At 42.6% G+C, this 14,341-nt stretch overlaps 1 protein-coding gene across 1 annotated transcript in view; it reads left to right on the top strand.

Moving 5' to 3' along the window:
- The window catches only part of NUAK1 (NUAK family kinase 1), a 125,490-nt gene that overhangs the window by 51,147 nt on the left and 60,002 nt on the right, over window positions 1–14,341 (top strand). The window contains exon 2 of the mRNA XM_068276888.1: window positions 4,788–4,908. Within this exon, the coding sequence (XP_068132989.1) occupies window positions 4,788–4,908 (121 nt within the window). The remainder of the gene's footprint in view (window positions 1–4,787; window positions 4,909–14,341) is intronic.

Below are 14,341 nucleotides of genomic sequence, written 5' to 3'. Positions count from 1 at the left end.
TTTGTTGGTTTGATGATGTCAGATCTGCTGTGCAACCAATATTATACCATACACCACTCACTTTAGTGTGATGATTTTGGGTGAAAATCTACCGTGAATGCAAGTTTCCCCAGATGTTGATTTCCGCTTTTCATCAGTATGCCAAGTTGGAAAATTGTCAGCCAGTTATTAGTGTTCTGACTGCAGGTCTCAGTGAGATGCCTCCTGCTTCTTCTGCATCCTTCCTGCCCTCTCCAGAACATACTGTTTGGCAGAGAGCTGAGTATCATGTCTGTACAGAACAATTCTTGATTGCTTCAGGCAACAAGCATCCTATGAAGGTACAAGGCTTTAGTCCTGCATTGAAGAGTTTAGTGTACATTGTTCTCAAAAATTAACCTTTGGCCATTGTTGTGTGTATTACGAATATCAGAAGCCTGCCACAAATTACATCAGAACCTGTAACATAACTTTATATGCCACAGTTTTTGAACCCAGTGGTGAATGAAAGCATTTAAAAGATTTATGGCTTATTCTGTGGTATCCAGACTTGTCGGATGTTCTTGCCTCTTGGGAGATTTCCCAGAAACCCTTGCATCTGCTGATCTTTACAGCGTAAAAAAATTAAACTATAGTTGTTAACTTACAGCATTGCCATTTATCCATCATTCACATTTTGAGTTTTATAATAATGTAGGGAAGGAATCTATAATTTAAGATCCCATTAAGACACAGGATCGATTCCAAAGGATGTGTTTTCTATCTCATCTGCGCTGTTTGAGTTTCATCTCTATCTGGGTTCAAAATGGTTGTATGCCAAGTGGTTTGCTTAATACATAAATAAAATAAAATTAGGAGGTTACGGCATTTACAAAGGCATGTTGGCTCCATGTTCTCTGCTGTGTGTATAATTTGTATTTATTTTTTGGGCTGTTGGTGAACACGGTGACACAAACGTTGTGGATTCATTTTACAGCTCTGCTCAGAGAGTAACTATTGGATTTTGTTGCCCAGAAAAGTAAATATGTAAAGCAAATACACACAAGTGCATAGTAGACATGCTTGATGGATTATTTTTCCACATTATTGTTCTTCGGTCTAACACCTAACGGTGAAAAGTTACACATCGATATTAACTTTAAAATGCTAGCGCTGAAAAGATTTCACTGTAATGGTTCAGCTGCCAGCACTGTCAATGGAAGCTTCATTGTCGCCAGATGTTTTCAAAGAAATGTGAAGTGCAAACTAGACAGCCTGGAAAGTAAATCACGCAAAGAGGTTTAGCTGACTTCTGACAGACCGAATATTGGCCTGTTATCTCGAGGTTGTCCACGTCTTGGACCTTTAAGCTAACCATACACTACGTCAATTTCCCAGCGATGTACAGCAGATTTGATCACTGTGACACTTGTTTTGATGGAAACCATGGAATCTTGATACATATACAGACTGTCTGTAGGCCTCAGACAGAGTTTTTATGGTGATTAATTTATCGCCATTCACATTATGCAGTGCGCACTGTAAGGACATTGCTTGGTTCACCCTATTTAGGGATTTTTATAGTATATGTGCATTTTATGATATAAGAATAAAAGTTATATTTTAAGTTGCAGAACTCCATGTTGTAGTTACAATTATATAGTGAACTTATAGTGTGCTTAAAAGATTTACACACTTCCTGTCTGCCAGCAGTAAAAACCCTAAGGGCCCATTCACACTAGAGTGTTTTGCCGGCGATTTCGGCAAAACGTGCTGGCGCTATAATACCCTAAGGGCACATTCTTACTTGGGCGATTTGCGTTAATCGCTGGCGATTAACACAAATCGCCAAACGCAAGCGTGTAGCCTGAACCATTTTCAGGCAATTTCCTGGTGATCACGTTTCAGTGCTATAGAAGCGTTAACGCGATCGCGGGGAAAATCGCTGCGGTGTCCAGTGATTTTTTTTTTTCCATGTTGCATTGCGGAAAACTCACTCCCGCAAATTGCTGGCGTTTTGCGCTTTTAAGTGTGAATAGGGCCTAACAAGGCAAGCCAGCCTTTATGCCTTCTGTCCAAAACTACTATAAATGTTGGTTAACGTTGGGCTTTGAAGAGGGATTGTCAGCCATAAAATCAAATTCCCTTTACCCACTGCTCTGTGTTTAATATGCAGCCTGCAACCTTACCCTGCATTGCAAGCACTCCAATCTATTCAGAAGTGTTTCTGCTGTAATAAATCTTATCTGTCAGCCTGGCTCTATTTGGTACATTACCGATGAGAAGGAACCTTGTCATCATACCTCCCAAATCTATGCTATACTCACTTTACAAAGCAAGCTAGCTATAACAGTGCAGTTTGTAGGAGAAAAAGAGTAAGGGCCTGTACAAACTTTTGAAAAATCATGATAATCATGATGACCTGTTTTTAGAAAACCGGAACTGCAGTTACTGCTGCGCTTAAAGTGCTGCATCTGAAAAAAAGCATTAAAAAACGCAATGCATGCGATTTTTATTGCGTTTTAGGTAAACAATCAGGAAACCAGGAAAAGATAGCCTCAGCAAAATGGCAAACGCACAAAAATCTCATGTAAAGTGAAAATGTCTGCGTTTGCGATTTTCACTGTTTACAGGCCTAAGGGAGGAAATTATATCAGGATTGGCTTCAGTCAGAGGTAGTTAAGATGGAAAATGCCTGGAACAGTTTCACTTTATTTCTCGTATAAAATTCACTGAAGTCAAAACGTGGACATTATAACACATATGTTATGTAAGTAGAACAAGTAGTTATCTACTTATATATGTGTTTTTTTTCCTGGGATCGTATGCTGTCTCTGCTGCTTTAAGTTACTTTTAAGGCCTGACATACAGTGGCTTGCAAAAGTATTCGGCCCCCTTGAAGTTTTCCACATTTTGCCACATTACTGCCACAAACATAAATCAATTTTATTGGAATTCCGCATGAAAGACCAATACAAAGTGGTGTACACATGAGAAGTGTAACGAAGATCCTACATGATTTCAAACATTTTTTTACAAATCAATAACTGCAAAGTTGGATGTGCATAATTATTCAGCCCCCTTTGATCTGAGTGCAGTCAGTTGCCCATAGACATTGCCTGATGAGTGCTAATGACTAAATAGAGTGCACCTGTGTGTAATCTAATGTCAGTACAAATACAGCTGCTCTGTGATGACCTCAGAGGTTGTCTAAGTGAATATTGGGAGCATAAACACCATGAAGTCCAAAAAACACACCAGACAGGTCAGGGATAAAGTTATTGAGAAATTTAAAGCAGCCTTAGGCTACAAAAAGATTTCCAAAGCCTTGAACATCCCACGGAGCACTGTTCAAACGATCATTCAGAAATGGAAGGAGTATGGCACAACTGTAAGCCTACCAAGACAAGGCCGTCCACCTAAACTCACAGGCCGAACAAGGAGAGAGCTGATCAGAAATACAGTCAAAAGGCCCATGGTGACTTTCGAGATCTACAGCTCAGGTGGGGGAATCTGTCCATAGGACAACTATTAGTCATGCACTGCACAAAATTGGCCTTTATGGAAGAGTGGCAAGAAGAAAGCCATTGTTAACAGAAAAAGCATAAGAAGTCCCATTTGCAGATTGCCACAAGCCATGTGTGGGACACAGCAAACATGTGGAAGAAGATGCTCTGGTCAGATAATACCAAAACGGAACTTTTTGGCCAAAATGCAAAACGCTATGTGTGGCGGAAAACTAACCCTGCACACCACTCTGAACACACCATCCCCACTGTCAAATATGGTGGTGGCAGTATCATGCTCTGGGGTGCTTCTCTTCAGCAGGGACAGGGAAGCTGGTCAGAGTTGATGGGAAGATGGATGGAGCCAAATACAGAGCAATCTTGGAAAAAACCTCTTGGAGTCTACAAAAGACTTGAGACTGGGGCGGTGGTTCACCTTCCAGCAGGACAACGACCCTAAACATAAAGCCAGGGCAACAATGGAATAGTTTAAAACAAAACATATCCATGTGTTAGAATGGCCCAGTCAAAGTCCAGATCTAATCCAATCGAAAATCTGTGGCAAGATCTGAAAACTGCTGTTTACAAACACTGTCCATCTAATCTGACTGAGCTGGAGCTGTTTTGCAAAGAAGAATGGGCAAGGATTTTAATCTCTATATGTGCAAAGCTGGTAGAAACATACCCTAAAAGGCTGGCAGCTGTAATTGCAGCAAAATGTGGTTCTACAAAGTATTGACTCAGGGGGGCTGAATAATTACGCACACCCCACTTTGCAGTTATTTATTTGTAAAAAATGTTTGGAATCATGTATGAGTTTCATTCCACTTCTCACGTGTACACCACTTTGTATTGGTCTTTCACGTGGAATTCCAATAAAATTGCTTCATGTTTGTGGCAGTAATGTGACAAACTTCAAGGGGGCCGAATACTTTTGCAAGCCACTGTACATCTATGGAAACTCCCAGTCATCTGATCTTGGTTGTAAAGCTGCAGTGTGTGTGTGTGGTCTGTGTATTTATAACAGATAATTGTTCTAATCAAAATCGTCTTCTAATCTGTACACAGAGTATAATATCTTGTACAATATATAGATTTATCTATCCCGGATATTCCCTAAGCTGTCTTTGTTTGAATATCACATTTGCTGCTTACTAACAGTATGTGTGGTATCATTAATGGAGCAGACATTTTAGCTGGAGTTTGATCCACATGTATTAAATGCCAGCAAACAACATCTGTGTTGATTTTTGCAGAGTTCTAATTGTTGCCTAACATCTGTTGCTGTTCCCAGAGTAAAGCTTAATGTTTTTTATCTTCTAGGTTGCCATAAAGTCAATCCGCAAGGACAAAATAAGAGATGAGCAAGATATGGTTCACATCAGACGAGAAATTGAAATAATGTCATCGCTCAGCCATCCGCATATCATCAGTATATATGAAGGTAAGGTCCAGGTTTATTAGTTGACGTGAGAGTTGTGTGGCCCATTGTTTTGTGTGTCTCTGACGGCTTGCCCGCCTCCCTTATGTTTGTGTGGGATGCAGACTTGCACATCATTACTTTCAGCAAGTAAATATGGTTATCATTATAGCGTACATTTGGGTATAACTCACTGGAGAAATGCAAGGCTTATGTTCATTTTGTCTTATTGTGGAAAAATACTTTTTCCTTTCTAGAGTGTAAATCTTTTTGGCTTTTAACTCCTTGGGCAAGATGCATAGTGTAAAATTGTCTTTTGTTGCAGAAGGCAGGCTTGCATATATTATTTCCTACTTTCAGGCTAGGTTCACACTAGGCATAAAAACTTAACTATTTGGTGGGACGGAAGTACATGTGTAAACAAATCCTATTTAAATGATTTTCCCTGACTTTAGATGCTGTGGATGCTTATGGAATCAGTCAAAGCCTATGGAAACTGACAGTGTCTGTTTTCACTGTGCTGTTCTCCCCTTCCATTCCTGCTCTGGTTAAGGGCTCTGACACAGGAGACCTGGGTTCATGTTATTTGTCTTGTCTTCTGTGTCTTAATTCATCTCGGGTCCTCTGCACTTATGGTACTGCCTTAGGGCTTGGGGCACAAGTGCCGTTCTATATCTGTGGGAGTCCCGGCAGAAGCATAGGGCTCTCATTGGATTGCAAAAGACCAATGGAAATCCTCCCTAGCACCAGGGAGGATTTCCATTGGTTCACTGAGTGGTGGACCAATGAGTATCCTCCCTGTTGCTAAGGAGAATTCCCATTGGTCTTTTGCAATCTAATGGCAGGTGCTTCTGCTAGGACTCTGTAAATCAGTGCTTGTCCCCCAAGCAGCAGTGGAGGACTGGTGAGTAGTGTGAATACATTGACAGACACTGCAATGGAGCATTGTGTATCTGCTCAGGATATGCTGTCTGCACACTGTTGGGCATACTCTGAACCTAGCCTAAAAGTACCTGAGATAAAGTATACTTTAAAGAGCTGTAACCTCGGATTGAACTTCATCCCAATCAGTAGCTGATACCCCCTTTCCCATGAGAAATCTTCACCATTTCTCGAATAGATCTATATGGCTGATATTGTGGTGAAACTCCTCCTACAGTGTGACGTCAGGACCTCATAACCATGGTCCTGACAGTTTGCTGTCTTTGAACATTGTTGCATTGTGCAAAATAACGCCTTTTTCCAACTGCCAAGAAAGCAAATATCTCCCTATGCGCATAGAACTTTCAGATTTCAAATGGTCAGTTTCAAATTGACCACTCCGTAAGCAGTACTATTTTTGTTTTGTGACCAGAATTGCACTTAAAGGCAACTGAGCACCTGTTCCTTCGGGAGGGCGTGAGCTGGGGTGATCAACATTACTTACCTATGGGATGCTGCTTCTCTAACCTCACACCCATATGGGACTCGTCATCTTTCCTGGGAGAGACCCCAGCTGTGCCACATTTCGAAGTTCCCTGCAAAGTCCTGCCCTCGTCCCAATGCATGTCAGGAGGTGTAGTCTGCAGATGCAAATATGTCCCCTGACAGAGTTGCCTTTAAAAAATGTTGTCCTTCTGAAAATCCTGCTTGGCATCTTCCATCTTTGTCTGCTGTTATGACATTTGAACGGTTTTCAGTTTGAGGGTATCCACTTATAAAATGTCAAACATTTGTACACTGATATCAGAGCTATAAATCATGAAGTAAAAATTGCTAGAAGTGTTATGAGAAGGAGATATTAAACATTTGTAATAACTAGTTTGTGAAAATTGATCTGACTGTCCCAAAGTAACCTAAACTTTCTCCGCCAAGAAATTTTGTTAGTCCAGATGGGAAAGTGAAAGAAGTTAAATGGATCACACAAGACCTCATCCAGAGGATTGCATTCAGTTTACATGAAGCTACCTCCTACCCGCTGAGGAAAGCCGGAGCCAAGACAAGGGGACGGGAGTGCGAGAGCGTGATGTGTTGTGCGTTGTGTCACTGCAGGACAAGTTTATGTTTTAAGGACTCAGGCAGGGAGATTAGTTCAGTGAGTGAGTGAAACTGCAGAAGAATGCTATGGATTAGAATGAAAGGAGCCCTAAGAACAAGCCGTGTGCACCGTGATCTCCTGAAAAATGATGATTGAAGTACACACCCTAGTCCAAGGGAAGCGCTTGCCAAGTGCACCTTGCCAAGTAGAAACACCTAATGGGGATTTCCTTTCACTCTGGAGGCAAACCAGAATCTGCTTCATATTCCTTGGAAATATACAGATACATATTGGGCAAATGCTTCATGAATTATAGAAAATCAGATTATTTTTGTAAGTGAAAGAATTCCTGGGAGAATGAAGTGCTGCCAGCTATATATCTGTTTGCCTCACACTGAGCTATTATAGAAAGAAAAGTATCCTAGCAACAATAATAGTTACCAAATGAAAAAAAAATGTTTCTAAATCCTTTGAGTCAAGAGAACCTGTCAGCATGGGAGATGCCAATACGAAATTGATTTTAATAGTACATGCTCCTTGGTTGTTATTGATTCTGCTATTTAGTGAGTCATTGACATATTGTCTGCCTGTCTGCTCTTCTGTCTCGCATCCTTATTTCTAATAAGTGACTCACTAGGTCAAAGGTTCAGCCAGACAGGCTGTTAAGTAGCATCTCTTTTAAAGAGAATCTGTAACAAAATAAAAAGGCCCTGGGGGTACTTACCTCAGGAGTGGGAAGCCTCTGGAACCTAAAGAGGCTACCCCCTTCCTCCTCAGTAGAGGGAATACAGTGCTGGGACCCCGAGGGTCTGCTTGTTGGCGTGTACACATGCGCAGTAACTGCTTTCTGCTCGGGCACTGGCGGAAATAGTCAAGCCCGATCATGGTCCACCTTACTGCGCAGGTGCGAGCCGTATGCTCCTGCACAGTAGAGCGGACTTGATCAGACTCTGCAATTTCTGCTGGAGCCCGAGCAGAGAGCTGCTACTATGCATGTGCGCAGAGGCAATTGTAAATAGTATTGCCACTCTGTGTCTGAGGGATCCAGCTCTGGATCCAGATGGCTGAGGAGGACGGGGGAAGCCTCTCGAGGAAAGTTCCCCCAGGGGCTGTTTTTTTTGTTACAGATTCTCAGTAGCTGAGATCCAAACAGGAAGTGGCGTTCGCTTGCGGTCACTTCCTGTTTTGGGAAAAACAGAAGCGGGTTGTAAAAAATATGCTTATACGCATTGCCGATGCCATCTGTTTTTAAATACCTGCGTCGCCATAGACTTATGTGACTTCAGGTCGTCACAGAACCATGCAGTAACGTAGGTCTATCTGAGCATCAGGGATGCGGTGAAAACGTCACTTCCGTCCTATCGCGCTGCACTGTGTCGGTATGAACACAGAGGTTCAGTGGGGTGTGGTAAAATTACCGCACCTGGCCCAGTGTGAAAGGGGCCTTAGGATCAGAGGCAAAAAGTATTGGAATGGACAGAGACACAGCAGTTTGAGGATCACAATTTCAGTATATTATGAAATGCATTCTAAACATGATAGGTTTTTGCATTTTAAACCTGGCAGCATGGAAATACTGTCAATTTCTGTGGCCAGAAATCCACTTTAGTTTTATTTGAAAGTGAACTCCCCATACAATAAATAACATATCTATGCATAACAGTTTAAAAACGAAGCTTTAACTAAACTTGACTCAAGTGCATTTAGGATCTGGGGGACACAAACGCATGGAACCTCTGTTGTTCTCTGTCTCAGAGCCGATACTAAACGGAACAGCACTGCGTTGCGCACGGGTCGATAGTTGGCCAAGGCATCTGGAGCCTCTGTACTCACTCTAGCTGTTCGACAGAGCTGGTTGTTCTAGACTGAGTTTCATCAGACATGTTTTCAAGGCTTTACTGTTGTCTGCACGGCAGCACAACAGTGTGCCCTGGCCCTAGGGAGTTAAGGCTCATACACACGGGGTACGGCCGTCGCCGCAACCACGTGGCACGCGCGTATTGCGGCGACGGTTCGTCCGTGTGTATGACACGCGTGCCACGAACCGTCGCCCGTCGGAGTTGTCGCCAGGCGATTGACATGTTCAATCGCTGGCTACAGCCGTCGCCGCAACATCGCCGGAACTGTCGCTAGCCCCGCATGTGTATGCGGGCTAGCGACAGCTACCCACACACAGTACACGGAGCATCCGGCGAGGGGGAGGAACCTCGGCGACAGCTTCCGCCGCATCGCTAATCCCTCTGCTGCCGTGTGTATGCAGAGGGACTTGGCGACGAGCTGTCGCCGAACTGTCTCCGAACTGTCGCGCACACGCTCCCGTGTGCAGCGACAGCTACAATTGTCCCCCCGTGAGTACTTAGCTTTAGAGTTGTGGTAAACTTGCTATGAATAGTGCTCACCAGTAACTCAGCTGAAGCTACTTTTATTAGTTATTTAATAATTTTTTGTTTGTTTTGCATAGTAAATTTAAACACATTAGAAAAAAAATTATATTATCATAATGCGTGTTTAGTTATGACATAGAAGCGCTTTTGTTTTGTAAAAGTAACTGAAAGTGGTAGACCTTATTTCTCTGACAGAAGAAATTCCATCCACTCAGCAGGACAGAATTTGGCAACCATCAACCTACAGCTGCAAGGAAAATACTGTTGATGTGACTTAAAAGATCTTGAATAGTAATGAACAGCTAGGGTCTGCTCTGCCAGGATCCTTACTTTTGACAGTAAAAATTTAATCTGAAGAAAAGTGATTCTTTCATAAAAATCCTCACAGTTACACGTCGAGGCAAAAACAAGTGGTTTGAATCTAATACGTGGAATGTATGCATGTATGTATAAAAGATGTATGGTATGCATGTATGCATAAAAGCAAGTGTGTGATTTCTGATTTATGCTGGGGTTTGTTTTCTCTTTTAGCAATTTTATGAATACTTTTGAGTGTTTGCACAGTAGTCTGGTTTACCTGTAATGCGTCTTGAGGTCTTGGTCATCCATCATGAGTTTAACAGTAAGCTTTCTGAACAAACATGCATATTTTCTTTATATTTGCTTTGGACCAAGACAAAGCACACATTCACTTATTATAAGTCATTTACTGTAAAACTGGCCTGGCTGTGACCTATATGATCATGGCCATTCTTGCATAGAGGCCATGTAAAGATCATTCTTATGTGACACCTTCAAAGACGGCAAAGTTCTGCATGGCCCAAAGAACCACTTTGCTGTTGTGGGTGAGAGTGGCCGATTTATCGATGCAAAAAAACTTCGAGTTTTTTGTTTTATTTGCCAGATAAAATTCACTTGAGTGGCTTGGACAGCGAGTTCTCGCATGCTCCATTTCTCTTTGCGCCTGTCTTTATGAATGATTCTCAGGGAGTGCAAAGATGTGTAGTTTACATCCATATATGGCTTTTTCCGATTTTCTACATACAGAAGTGGTATTTTAAGTCTTGTGTTTTGGTCTAGCACAACATCCATCTGTACAGAGTGTGGACGTACCACATTATAACTTTGATTGTTAAATAGGTAATTTGGGCACATAGCCCAGCTGGTATTCCGGGCGCCACCATAAGCCACAAGTTAAATTGCAGCTACGGTGGCACCGACTGTAGATTTTGTGTGCTGAAGTTTGGCTATTATACAGCTGAACTCCGGCTATTGTTGGAGGTGAGTGGTGGTGCACTGAGGTCGGCTACCATGTAGGAACTCCAAATAGACGTGGTTGTGCTATTAGTTGTGCTATTAGTTACCCGACCTCCAAATAGCGGCATAGGTCTGTAAGCGGCTCCAGGGGTTAATCTTCTATGTAGGAGAATCCCAGATATTAGCAGATGGGGCAGTAACCATCGCACTGAGTTTGGCTACCATGTAGCTGAACTCCAGATATTGGTGGAGGCAGAAGTGGGGAACACCACCTCAGCTATAGCTTAGCATTTGGCATAGCTAGCTGGGGGTTAGTGTTAGGCATAGGTAGAGGGAGGGCGTTAATGTTAGACGTAGATAGCGGAGGGTTAGTGTGAGATATAGGGTTTTTTTGTGGAATGTTTTGCTTTTCTTGAATCTTTACAGTATTCAATTCATAGCACTATCTTCTAGTCCCTCTTTTCTCACTTACTTCCCTCCGTGTAAATGTATATATTTTTTGTGTGTGTATTCTATTGCTGTAAGCATAGGAAACTACAAAAAATAAAAAGGTTGCTCTTGGGCATGCTAGATTGGGGAAAATAGCCTGTAGATTTCAGTGTTCAGGGCTAACATTACATTTGCAGCTGCACCATGCCAATCATCCAGCCTTTGGCGTGTTTTTGGAATGATGAAAACCATGGTTTAGCCTAGCCCCCTGTGTATACTGGAATGAGGTGACCTTATGTAAGGTACGATATGAAATGAAAAACAAATAATGTAATGATAGCCAGACACTTAACATAGATGAAGGATAATAAATCTGGCATCATTTTACCTCTCAATTAGACCTTGCTTCTAATTAATTTCCTGTCTGGCTGGGCAGTGACATCAGAGTGCGCTACAGTAGACCACTCATTGTTTTCCTTCGATAGCACTGTGAACTAAACCCTGGTCATCTCATGACCAGCATCTGGCTGAATGTCAAGAGCGAAGATCTTGCAGCTATTGAATTCCGCTGTACTTTGCTTTTTGCTCATAATTATTGTACAGCTATGTAGGTAGTCTAAAAGATCTAACGGAGCATATTGCGAATAGAAAGTTAAAGAAGTGCTCACATTTAAAAGGATTACAACCTGTGAGACGGGAAGATCTTTTGCTCTCTGCAGTCCCTATGTCCAGTGGCATAGGAGGGATCACCATAGCAGCCATATTGACCGTTTTGGGGCCAGTAGCCACAAGGGTCTAATTGTGCGGTACATTGTGGGGTCCACAGCGGGCCTTGTGGAGACCCAAGGTGGGCCCCCTCCCCCCAGAATGTAGGGTGCTGTAATCCTACAGATGGGGATGCTCCTGCTGCTGTGCTACTCTGCATTCTGGAGGGAGGGGGTTGTATGGCAACTTACACTGGGGCCCCTTTGGCTACATATACTATGGGGGCTACTCTGCTCCCCCCCCCCCCCCTGATCATGGGCTTATTTTTACTGGGCATGCACGAGTAAGGTTTGTGCATGCCCTGTGCAACCAAGCTTTTTTCCTCTGTGCTCGAGGGCTTTGTTCTACTGGACATGCACGGATCTTACTCGCACATGCCCAGTATGGATAAACTTGCACGTGGATGGAGGCGCTGACACAGGAATAAGAGGGCCCTTGGCAGGGGGCTAGAAGAGAAAGGCTAGAGAGAAGGTAAGTATCCCTTTTTAACCCTTACCTCCTCACAGATTTGCTTTGAATAATAGTCCTAACAAAAGGCTTCAAAATTACATATAACATTTTCTGCACTAAAAATGATAATGCACTTATGAGCTGAACTTACAGAAATGTAACTAACAGCACAAGCTCAGTACACTCCTATTGCTTTCACTGTTAACCCACGCTATATGCTCATCATGGGAAGAGACCACAGAACAATAGATCATCCTAGGCTCATGATAATATTCCAAAAAGGATTACAAGTGGGAGGCTTCCAACTCAGCATGCATACGCTCCCTCCTCCAATGTCCGGGTCATCCAGAAAAGTCAATATGGTATCTCAAAATGAAATGGTGTTAAAAAAACTCAAAACAAAACATAAAATGCAGATAAAGCTAAAAGTACTCACTATGATGCATCGTAGCATTATAGATGAAAAACAACAAGACTGCATTTCATTACTAAGCATCACAATGTAGGTGTGGTCATCCCTATGCCCTAACATTTTGTTTCCTGGACCTAATCATTTAATTTCTTTAGTAATTTTTGATTTAGAGGTAGTGAAGGATACATATTGAATTGGAAGTTTAGCCATTAGAATCCTTATTGAAACTAAGCTTATCTCCTGTCTTTAATAACGTTTCTAGAGATATCACCATGGTGATAAGGCATGTAGTATTCAGGAAACATTTCACCTCAGGCAAACCTAAAGTTAGGGTGACATCTCTAAAGTTAACTCATCAATCCTTAAAATAACTCCAGAATTCTAAAGTTAAAAACAGGCTGTTGATTAACTGCGTGGGAAAATAACTGCAGAGGAGGTAACGTAACTATAGAGGAGGTAACTTAACTACAGAGGGGTTAACTCAACTACAGAGGAGGCAACTTAAAGGAGTATCAGGCAAAAAAAAAATGAGTTTGTTACCTGGCGCTTCTACCAGCCCCATACAGCCACCCTGTGCACTCGTAGTCACTCACTGCTGCTCTGGTCCCCCGCTGCCAGCTAGTTTAGTTTTTGCCGACCTCGGGGCCGGCGGGCCGCATTGCGTACATTTTGGTGCAGGAACATTAACACATACATTTTTACACGTTAGTGGTTCAACGCGTAAAAATGTACCCAAGGTCGGCAAAAACTAAACTAGCTGACGGAGGGGGACCACAGCAGCAGTGAGTGACTATGAGGGCACAGGATGGCTGCATGGGGCTGGAAGAAGCCCCAGGTAAGTGAAACTTATTTTTTTTTTGTCTGATAACTCCTTTAAGGAATGAAGAGATAAAATAACTCTCTCACTGTGTGGTGGCAAGTTTTCTCTTGCCTTGTTATCTCCAGCATGATCTTAGTGAATTGAGGCCATTGTCTTGAACATTTTTTTCATCCACTGATTTGTCGACTCCTGGTGAGTTTCACTCTGCGGTCAGCTATTACTGAAGGTTCACTAGGAGTGGACGGAACTTGTGGAGTTAACCTTGTTCACTTGGAGCGGGAGATGAAGTGTAAAACACTAATGGAAAAAACACAGAGACAGTGGGAGCCCAAATGGGGCAGTATGTTGCGATAATACATGGATGTGTCAAAGAACAGGTCAAAAATACTCACAAAGGTGGGTTGCACTAGGGGCAACCAACCACTTTAGACAGATGGAGATGTACAACTCCCGACTCCACTCATGTACACCAGATATCCTGGAGATGGTCGCTCTCTTGAAAAATCACATGCACTCTGATCACCCGTAGAGTGGTGAAATCCCACTTGGGGACAGGTGTAAGGAACTCCCCTCACTATAGGGGGGGGGGGGGGAGTAAGACACAGAAAAGGGGAAAGAGGCGCCCAATGCGAATAAAATACTCTAAAAGCAACTAAAAATAGGAAAAATGAGGTGGCATACCTCAAGGACGACAAATTTACACAAGATGAATTGTTTATTAGTACAAGGCACGGCAATGTGTTTCGTGGGAACTCGCCCACTTTCTCAGGCCAAATAAAGTGCCACTGGATACTGATAGCTGCATTCAGGGTGCCTCTAAATGCAGCTACCAGTATCCAGTGGCACTTTATTTGGCCTGAGGAAGTGGGCGAGTTCCCACGAAATGCGTTGCCTGTGCTCTGTACTAATAAACAATTCATCTT

Source organism: Hyperolius riggenbachi, chromosome 3, assembly GCF_040937935.1.
Source record: "Hyperolius riggenbachi isolate aHypRig1 chromosome 3, aHypRig1.pri, whole genome shotgun sequence".
NCBI classification, from domain to species: domain Eukaryota; kingdom Metazoa; phylum Chordata; class Amphibia; order Anura; family Hyperoliidae; genus Hyperolius; species Hyperolius riggenbachi.
Note: the sequence above shows the minus strand (reverse complement) of the source record. Positions and strands in the feature narration are given on the sequence as shown.